Source organism: Cupressus sempervirens, chromosome 8 (genome assembly GCF_028749045.1).
Source record: "Cupressus sempervirens isolate cs-2001-9-10 chromosome 8, ASM2874904v1, whole genome shotgun sequence".
Taxonomy (NCBI): domain Eukaryota; kingdom Viridiplantae; phylum Streptophyta; class Pinopsida; order Cupressales; family Cupressaceae; genus Cupressus; species Cupressus sempervirens.
In genome coordinates this window covers 610,361,147-610,371,811 of record NC_143125.1, presented here as the reverse complement: position 1 = coordinate 610,371,811, position 10,665 = coordinate 610,361,147, and the positions used below count along the sequence as shown (strand labels likewise).

The window sequence follows — 10,665 nt, the reverse complement described above, 5'->3', positions numbered from 1 at the left end:
TATGTTAATTTTATAAAATATATTTTAACACCCACTCCATCCTTATCGCCAAAATTATCTGAATGACATATTTTACCCCTAATTATCAACAAATATTCCCACGAGATTTATAAGTTAAAAATAATTTATAAATTATAAAATTTATTTACAAATGAAAAATAAGAATCGAAAATGACCCCCAAATGTACTAGTTTTGGTCTTTTATTATAAGTATCATGTTTCTAAAATATAGATGTTAACTTTTTAACTTTATAATACGTATAAATTATTTTTCTCTATTTTAATTAGGCAAATCAATTGAATTTGTATGTTAATTTTATAAAATATATTTTAACACCCACTCCATCCTTATCCCCAAAATTATCTAAATGATATATTTTACCCCTCATTATCAGCAAACAATCCCACAATATTTACAAATGAAAAATAAGAAGGTTATAATATAAATATTTTATAAAAGTGTTAATTTAATTTATATTATTATTTCTTATATTTTAAGCCAAAGACAAGATTCATTATTATTATGTAATTTATTATTATTTATTAATCTTGTGTAGAGTCTAACCCAAGACCTCTTTAATAAGAGACTCATAATTTACTATTATGTTGTAGGCTCTTGCCTATGTGTATATTATATTTAATTAGCATATCATTTATATTTATATTTATACTTATGTTGAGCAATTAATGTAGTATAATATTGATAATTGTCTTCTAATATCAAATTTTATTAAATAGCTCTTTTGATTTTCATTATTTAAATTTTTATATTAAATTATAAGATTTCAAAAATAAAATATTATAAAACTAAACTAATCTCACCTAAAAAATGTTCATTAAATATAATTATAAAAATATTTTAAAAATTAATATATTTAATACTTTAAATAAATATCCTAATAGCAATATGTTAACTTTCTATATCCTACTGTACTCTATCAATACGAAAAAGAAACAAAACTTCAAATGTAGGGCTTTATATAACATCCAAAAAGGCAATTCTTAAATTCTTAAATCTTAAATTCCAAAAAAATCATAATGAAATAATAGAAATTTCCCGCCTCAATACACGCTAAATATAAATAAAAGTATCCCTTCCATGGTATCAAGAGTTCAACCAACCTTTATAGAATTAATGCCCTGATTTGAGAGAAACAATTGCATGCCATTTTTTCCGCCGATCTTGCTATTATTATTATTAATTCATTTCGGGCTTCATTTCGTGTTTGTAATTGATGAGAATTTTGAAACCCAAGAGAAAGCGAAGGTAATGAAATTTGTGAAGAGTTGAAGTGAAAAGTTCTGTTGAAGATCATCTTTATTTATAATCAGACTGTAGCTGAAGCAGAGGTAAATTTCCTTCCTTCGTTTCTTTGGATCTTTTCTAGTTCGTTTACTTTCGAAGTAGTGTTTTTGTTTATCTTTTATTTGAAGATTAACGACAGAGCGAGAAATAGGGTTTCATGTTGGATTTGGGGTTTGGGTTTTGGATTTTGGACTGTAATTTCAAATTAATGATTATAAAAACTGTGTTATATTATAATAGAATTAATGGTAATGGTTTGAAGAGTTTAGGTGGATTACTTTTTGAAGAAAATTCTTTATAATGTAGGCATGTGAGGTGACGAAGATTTTTGAATTTGATGTCGCTAGATTTAATTTTGCTTAGACCAAGTGCGACTGCGGATTCAATATCTACGAACGTAATCAGATCGTGTCGATTCAAATTCAAGTAGTAGAAAAAATCAACCAATATGTTTTCGGTACCCGAATTAACTTAGGATGATTGGATAGAATTTGTATTGGAAGCCCAATCTGAAATACATTTTTTTGATTTATATTTCATTTTTAATATGTTTTTGAGATTTTTGTAAAAGCTTTTGTAAACTTGTTTTTGGTTCATTATACCTTTCTTATAGACTGAGGTTGCTACCATGGACATCTTGTGAAGATTGTTTGAGTTCTTAGTGATTGAGACCATGTTGTGGATTTTTGATATTGTATTAAGAAAACTTCAATGATTCGTCAAATATCATTTGTTCACAGAAATTTTGTGTTGCCATAACGAATACCCTATAGTCTTTTTTAGACAAAACATATGATTTTCTTCTATGTAACATTATCATTGACATATTCTGATTAACGGAAAGAGGAATGAAAGGTTGAGCAAGGAAAGATGAAAAGTCTCTCATAACAGTATCAAACAAAGAAAGGAAGTTAACATCTGCACGTATGCTCATCCATGTTTATCCTTTGCGAAAATGACTCTTAAAGAGCTTTGGTTGTTTGGCTGAAAGTTTAAGTCAAATGATAGTATGCAATCTCAATTTATTTTGCGAACATTTGGAAGCCCAATCTGAAATACCCGAATTAACTTATGAAGATCGGTCTTCCGTTGCTGATTTGATTCGTTCTTCTGTTGCTCATAATTTGTTGCTGGAATGGGTTTGATTTTTTCTAACATTCAATAAGACTAAAATTAAGGCTATGATATTTGAAGGGTACTAGTTTTCTTAACCATTGAAGCATTCTAATGGTATCCACAGGAGGTTGTGATTACTGCACTATCATTTGAGATAGAATGATTTAGATACGATTGTGTATAAATTGTTGGATTGTTTTAGCAGGTTTTCGTTACTCTTAAATTTATTGATACGGATGAATTAGGCTGTGTTTGTAACATCCAAAATAATTGGATCAACTTTCTTTTACAAATTGAAATTCATCATCATTTTTGTGATTTCTGGCAGGCAATCCGAGGTCCAAGCAAAGATGACTCCTGTAAAGAAGAGGAGAACGAACATTGAATCAGACCATGTGATTTGCTCATGTGATGATGGTGCATCAACCTCATCCTCTGCCTCCCTTTTCTCACTTAAACATTTGAACTCTCCAAAATATCACCAACCACCTGTTGTTACTGTTTCTACTCCAAGAAGAGGTATCTGCTTGAAGGATACAACTCCAAGAGGCATAAAGAGAAAATGTGGTTGCATAGAGGAAACCACTCAAATCATTAGGGATCATAAAATTGAATCTGATTATTACATGGGTCCAATTTTGGGCAGAGGCAAATACGGAGTTGTAAAGCTGTGCAAGAACAGAGTCACACAAGAAATGATGGCATGCAAGACTGTGCCCAAAGATTCTCCACAAAATGTATACAAAGAAGTGGAGATTATGCAACACCTCTCGGGTCATCCCAACATTGTAACACTTCATTCTGTGTATGAAGATGCAGATTCTTTGCATCTTGTAATGGAGATTTGCTCTGGGGGAGGCCTTGCCGATTCTGTGAAAAAGAGATGTTATTCAGAGAGGGAAGCAGCAGAATTGATCAGACAACTGCTTGATGTAATTCAACACTGCCATGAAATGGGAGTTGTTCACAGGGACATCAAGCCCCAAAATATTCTTTTATCCAGTGATGGACAGATGAAGTTATGTGATTTTGGCATGTCAGCGCATGTGGCAAATGGTATGCCATTCACACTTTCAAATTAGTAGAGTTCTTTTCTTTTTTATAGTTAAAAGACTATTGTCAATATTTATATCAATAGAGTTCTATTCATTTTTTGAAATCCAAACTCTTTAAATTAATTCTAAATATCAAGATTGTTATAAATTAAAACTCTTGTTTGTATTGAGTGTAGGTCAAAATTTATCAGGTTTGGCTGGCAGTCCCGCATATGTAGCCCCTGAAGTTTTGGCAGGGAAATATACAGAAAAGGTGGATGTATGGGCTACTGGTGTCATCCTCCATGGGCTCTTGATTGGTACCTTACCATTTTGTGGGGATTCTATAGATACCATCGTTGAGGCAGTGAAAAATGTGCAATTAAATTTCTTCACTGATAAGTGGAAATCTGTTTCTGAGCCTGCCAAAGATTTGCTTTCTAGGATGCTTTCAAGGGATGTTGAGAAGAGGATTTCTCCGGAGGAAGCCTTGAGTATGTATATTTTCTAGCTTCACATTTTTGGTATAAATTTATACAATCATTCTGAGGTTTTTCTTATGCACTTTTCTCTTTCTTTTACAGTCCATCCTTGGATCTTGTATCATACAAAATCTGATATGGAGCTCTTTAAGGAGTCAAATTTGATGTTTCCATACAAGGCAGAGAGAAAGCAAGAGACAGAAGAGAAGTGTATATGCAAGAATTTACGCTCCTCACTTGTTGATGCAGTTGATCATGCTCTTTTATCTCTTTCAGAGAAAGACTGTAGAAAACAAGAAACAAATATGGATCTTGTGGATGTTCTATGTGCTACACTTTCACAGATGAAAATATCCAAACATAAAAAGAACAGATTCAACATGGATGCCTATCCTTGCCTTGGACAGAGCTCTATTTATTCAAGATTGCCTCTTTGTACAGCATGTTGAATGCTGAATTGTACTGATTAGACTCAGCATATCAGCTATGGAATATAAAATAGAAAATTGAGATATGAATTCAAAATCTAGTCAGTGCAACCACAACAGTTTTGCATGTTGGCATTTTGATAAATTAATTCAGAAAACTTCACAATCACTAAACCTGAAGTGTAATCGATTACTCAGTCCAGTGTTGAGCTCTTATGTTTATCAGGAAGTAAAACTGGAAGGAACGGAACCTTATGTTTTCTACAAGGGATGACCGGTCATTGTTCCCACATTTTTTGTACGCATGTCCTCCAGGGCACTTGAGTCAGACAACAATGTATTCTGTAATCTTTTCCAAAACTGTGCCGTGGAGGTTTGAGAAGTGCTTCATAAAATTTCTAACGAGCACTAAAATGGTTTTTAGGCTCTAACAAGGTGTTGATAACCTCTTTTTGCAAGCCCACGGAGGTTTGAGAAGTACTCCATCAAATTTCTGACGAGCACTAAAATGAATGATTAAGTTGGGTCAGCCATCATCTTCAATATTGTTCAGACAGGCTTGTCGAACTCTGATAGGGTTTCAAAACTACATGTAAATGCTAACCTACACACCTTTTGAATTGTACAATGTCAAATATTGTACATGGGTATGAAGCTGAGTATTGGTTGCTGATGGTGGCTATGAAACCACTCTAAAATGCTGATGAATGTAGGAAGATTTTAATGACGTTCATTAGACCATCAGTGTAAGGAACTATAAATCACAATCTTATACTAACTTTATATTCCTTCCCATATCTAATTTTCTATTATTATGAGAGTTAGGAACCAATAAGAAATTTGAGTCCATAGGTGATATTTGAGTCCTTTTATGTTTTTGTGGAATAAATTTGGTCTCACCAGAAGCTTATACTGCACCCTAAGGTGGTGCTTTTTTTATATTGTATATGTATCTACAACATTCAAATTGTAAATGGAAGAATTGTATATATATTTTTATGAAGAATGATACAAGAATGGTAAAGGATTGTCAAGGGATGCTTACAGAAAAATAAAAGTCTATGTAGAACACATGAAATAAAGATTAAACATAATGTTTAAAAATAAATAATTTAAATTCAATTGATATAATGATAAATAATTATGTAGAAGAAATGAAATAATTTAAAACAAAGGTTAGTAATTTTATTTCTCTAATTGAATCATGGAAATCTTCCAATAAATGTAGGACCATAAAATTGACAGTTTACAGTATGACAAATAGTGATACTACAGTATAAAGTCTTGAACCAAGTACTATTATAAATATCTATTGATTATAGGGGAGATATTATTTATTTATATAAATGTTTGAATGTAGTGTAGAAGGTAAACTATAGAGATAAAATTGTAAGTATTGTATTTAGACAACATAATATTATGATTGGTGGAAAAAGAGTTGGAATCATTTATGTAAAAATACAAATTCTAAATTTTAAAATATAAATTTATTCAATTTTCTTAATGTAAATTTTTTTTTGATGTTTGAATTTTAATAAGAATCACAATATTAATATCTAACTTATTGCAAAATTCATATTTTCTTTAGTATCATTCTAATAGAACAATTAACAAAATTAGATGAAAGATTAAAGATAAATGTATAAATTAAAATTAATTTTATCGATTATTGATATTTGAATTTCGAATTATTCATAAATACTTCATTGCAAATCTATATCCTTTTAATGATACCTCAAAAAGCGAACTATACAAGTTTAGGCAAAATATTGAAAACAATAGAAATATTTCTATTGCGTTCCTAGAAACATGCAAGATTGTTGTAATACATTTTACCTATATAATATCAAAATTTGAAATGTTTTTATTCAATTCTTAGATTTACTAGATGATGCATTTCTAATTAGACTTGACTTTTAGTTAAAACGGTTGTAGAAGTACTTGATTTTTTTATTTTTCAACTTTAGTGTTAGAATTACATAGTCAAGAATAGAGCTACACTTCATACCCAATTCAAAGAGGTAGAATGGGATACATCATGGTGGAGTTATCTACTTTCATGAAAAGTAGACAATTTTACTCCACTTTTGCTTCAATTTTAACTATACATAAAATATAATAGTTTGAATTTAAAAAAGTAAAATGAACAACAATAAAAAGTTTAGAATGAGTATTAAAATCCACAACACAACATGCTTTAGATCTATATTATCTCCAAAGTCATTTTTAACAATTTGATTATAAAATTGATTCTATAAATACATAAATAATTTTTTCCATGTTGCAAAAGTATAGTGATGTAAATATGACAAATCTTATAGATATAGACTTGACCATCACTTTGACAATATTTATCATACAAGATAAAAAAAATATTGGGTGCTATCAATTAAATATTCATGGTATTTATCATCAATTCAAGATTAAAAAATATTAGGTGCTATCAATTGAATAAATAGTAAAGATTTATCCACATTTAAAAAAAAATAAAAATTCAAAAACTTTTATTTCAATTTGATCTAAAGAAAATGCATATAGATTACATTAAATAATATTTAAGATTGGTAAGCATTGGCTTCCTATTTTTCTTGATTTTCCATGAAATTTCTTACAACTTTTTCTCTCTCAGTGTGATACTTCTAAAACATGATTCTAAGCTTAAGAAAGAAATAGATGGATGTGGATGAACAACATTGCACATGCTTGCATTATCTTCCTTAGTTTGTGCTTCTTCTAGAAAGATTAGAAATTTATTTCTATAATATTATAAGATAACAACCTTGCAACCACCCAATATTGTACCTTCTCCATTTTTTGCTATATTTTTGCTACAACTTGTTTGATTCCTTTGTCTCCTTGTGAAAATAACCACAACTTGTCCCAACTAATTTTAACATGCTACTGAATAAAAAATAAAATAAGTAATTACCTTATCTACCTGAATATGATTACTGAAAAATTCAAGGAATACAAAGTGACTTTAGAGAAGTGGATTTGAGCAAGAATTATAATTTGCAAAAAATTAATCCATTGTTTGGGTCACAAAATAGGAATTGGAATTCAGGCAAATGTGGATTTGTATCCCCATTTGAACCCCAAAACAAGAATTATGTATTCCTCCAAAATACTTGTTATTTGGGACTCCTATTTTAAATCTCATTTTAAAAAAAAGTAATGATTCCAAATAAAGTGAAATTTAATTGGATTTGACATCCACATGCCCATTTTTGAATATCAAATATTTGTAATTTAGATGCTTCAACTATTAAGAAATTATAGTCAAATAAAGGAACTTGTAGGTGACTATAGAAAGCCTTCAATGGCCTCAATAACAAATGCAGATCTATTTGAGATAACATGAGGCCCTTGAAAAATACCATGCCGACAAATGTAGGGGGAAAATATTCAATTGATTAGGAGTATCGTCACAATAGTAGTAGGTGTAAATGCCCAAATAGTTGGCACTTTCCTAGCAGTTTACACATCTATTCTTCAACCACAACCTGGTCTAGATGAACACACAAAATTAGAGTTCCTCCCACACCAATAATTAGTTGTTGCAAGACTTACAAGCAAAAATGTTGATGCCAAAATATGGAATGAGAAATAACACCCAGCCAGGTACTACGGAGAGTCAAATTATAGTTTCAAACCCATGCCAAACAATGGGCAATATTGGTATGAGAAACCTATAACCCCTTACCCCAAATCACTAATGCCAGACATTAAATACATTCTCCCAATGTTGCAGAATAGTAATGCCAAACAAGAAATATTAAGGACACTCCAAATTAAGGCATTCATCATACAATTCTTTCATACTAGTTTTCTCTCCAGTCATAGAACATACAGTAAGGAAAGCACACTAACATAGAATTCTTAATTTGAACCAAGTGGTGCCAACATGAATTTAGAAACCATAATCTAGATTTCAAGTTCTAGAATCCCAAATCAAGGGTTTTAGATTCCCATTCCTAAATCGTATTCCAACAACCAAATGAGCCCTGAGTGTATCAGAATATGTCTCTGAACTAGCTTTGTTGCAACACCTTCTCTATATTTACAACTAGAACATTATTGAGTAAAATTGTGAAATAATTAATTTATTAATGTGATGCAACAAATTCATTAGAAATAGAAAGGGGGAAAAATAGAATTAATTAATTTCTATAATTTTGATTTGTTTTTATAATTTATGAGGTACAAGAAATAAAGGAAATAAATAGAATATAACAAACAACTCAAATAGTCAAAAAATAGTGAAAAATAGTGAAAAATAAATTTTAACAATTTCTCGGCAAAAAATTATAAAATTTGGGAGAAAAGCTCCCACATATAAGCCTATTGGATTAATTAAAGATAAATTGACCATTACAATATACACAGATAAATATTATCAATAGTGATATTAAAATTTATTTATTTATTCATTATCCCTTAATATTTCTTTTAACATCATTATAGTTTTAGTTAAGAATCTTTAAAAATTTAAGTAGCATTATTTTAATTTATTTTAAAATTTTTTATTGAGTATATGAGATTTGAAAAAGTTTACAACACTATAACCATTAAAGTAGTTTGACTTGTATCACTTGTTCCATCAGATATTACATATGTAGTATAAAGGACCCATCAAGGAGTATTTAACAACAAGACCATATACATATAGACAAAAATAAGATTTATGAAGCAACTATAATTACTCAAGTATGACATTTATAGGGACTATTGTAGCCCATCCTTGTGGACCTGGGAATGTCACAGTAACTGCTACTAGACAAAGAAAGGCCACTGGTTCAGCAATAACATGAGTCTCTTTCTTCTCTGGGATCATTCTTCTTTCTTCTCTTACAACATTAATAAATGTGGAAGGAACCCTTTTATCAATCTCTATCATATAATCATACTTGACCTCTTTCTTCAACATGGTGGTTGTTCCATTATCTTTTGCAATCTTCAAAACCAAGGTAACCTGCATAGAAATATCATAAATTTTGAGTATGTTAAGAGACCCAATAAGATTTCTAATACTACTAGAGAAAAAATTATCATTCCTTTTTCCATAAGAGCCATAAAATTTTATTAGAAAGAACAAACCAAAAGAGATTACAATATTTATTGTTACTGAAAAATCTCCTTGAAATGATATTATGAATGTTAAAGTTCCAATCAAGGATAATTTGAAATATGGCCAAGACTTCCTTCAAAAAGACACAATAAAAGAAGATGTGGTAGATGGTTTGTGATTTCCTACAACAAGGTCAAACATTGAAAACCTCATTTGGTTTAAGAATGGGTAGCTTGTGCAAGAGGAGTCTCCATAGAAAGCATATCTTGTTTGGTTAATTAGGTCTATGCTACAAATCAATAAGAATTATTTCCCAATCTTTAAAACTGAGGGTCAACTATTAGAAACAATGGTTCACCAATATAACTAAGAGATTGGGGGAGGGGGGTGTGAATCAATTATATTATAATTTAAAATATTTATTCTTTTAAGCAATCTTGACCATTCAACCAAAGTAAACATCAACCATAAAGAGATGCACATAAACAATTACACCAAATATGTTGACTAGGGAAACCCTTGATCAGAGGGAAAACCTTGGTGGGAATGATGCCCACAAAATGATGTACTAATATGAATGTTCGTTGTTAGAGGATGGATCTTGTTAGGAGTCTATTACAACATTTAGTACAAAGAATCCTTGTTAGGAGACTTTAAGTCGATGTTAGGAGATTCCAACCCTATTAGGAGTTATGGAAGGCAACTGAACCCACTGTCCAAATAGCTTCAAGATTAGATCAACAAACCCACTATCCAATTGACCTCGGTACTGTTCCTTTCAAAATAACAGATGTGTAATAGGCTTTTACTTCTTCCTCTATCTAGTAAGTCAGACTCCTTCACCTTCGAATCATGCAATTAGATCTGGAACTTTGTGATCAGTAATAGTAACCCTTAAGGTCACTTACACACATTAGTATGTCACTCTGCTCTATTGCTTAGTAATTTGCAAGTCTTCTCTTTTTCCTTGTTATCTAAAACATGGAAAACATCTTTCCTTTATACCATACTTAATTAATAAATCCTTGATTTGACTTCATACTTCATTATCATACTTTAATTAAATAAAATACACATTTAATTAATATTGTGGACTCACAATTATACAAAAAAATTTGCACGTGCAACTTATGTACATGCACACTCTCTAACATCATCAACAATTAGTAAAGTATCTCCAATTCATTGTGTAACCCTTCACTGCAATTGTAATGAGCTGTAGAAATCATGC

At 30.3% G+C, this 10,665-nt stretch overlaps 1 protein-coding gene across 1 annotated transcript; it reads left to right on the top strand.

The window, feature by feature from the left end:
• Positions 1-2,772: 2,772 nt before the first annotated feature.
• Positions 2,773-4,387, top strand: LOC149543908 (serine/threonine-protein kinase PEPKR2-like). Its single transcript, XM_089796345.1, has 3 exons — positions 2,773-3,478; positions 3,654-3,950; positions 4,041-4,387. Exons 1-3 carry the CDS (start codon positions 2,773-2,775, stop codon positions 4,385-4,387), a joined length of 1,350 nt encoding a protein of 449 aa, XP_089652471.1.
• The last annotated feature ends 6,278 nt before the right edge of the window (positions 4,388-10,665 follow it).

Coding starts and splice junctions, on each gene's coding strand:
- LOC149543908 (XM_089796345.1), top strand. CDS start 2,773: ATGACTCCTGTAAAGAAGAGGAGAACGAACATTGAATCAGACCATGTG. Junction 3,479..3,653: donor GTCAGCGCATGTGGCAAATG/GTATGCCATTCA, acceptor TATTGAGTGTAG/GTCAAAATTTATCAGGTTTG. Junction 3,951..4,040: donor TTCTCCGGAGGAAGCCTTGA/GTATGTATATTT, acceptor TTTCTTTTACAG/TCCATCCTTGGATCTTGTAT.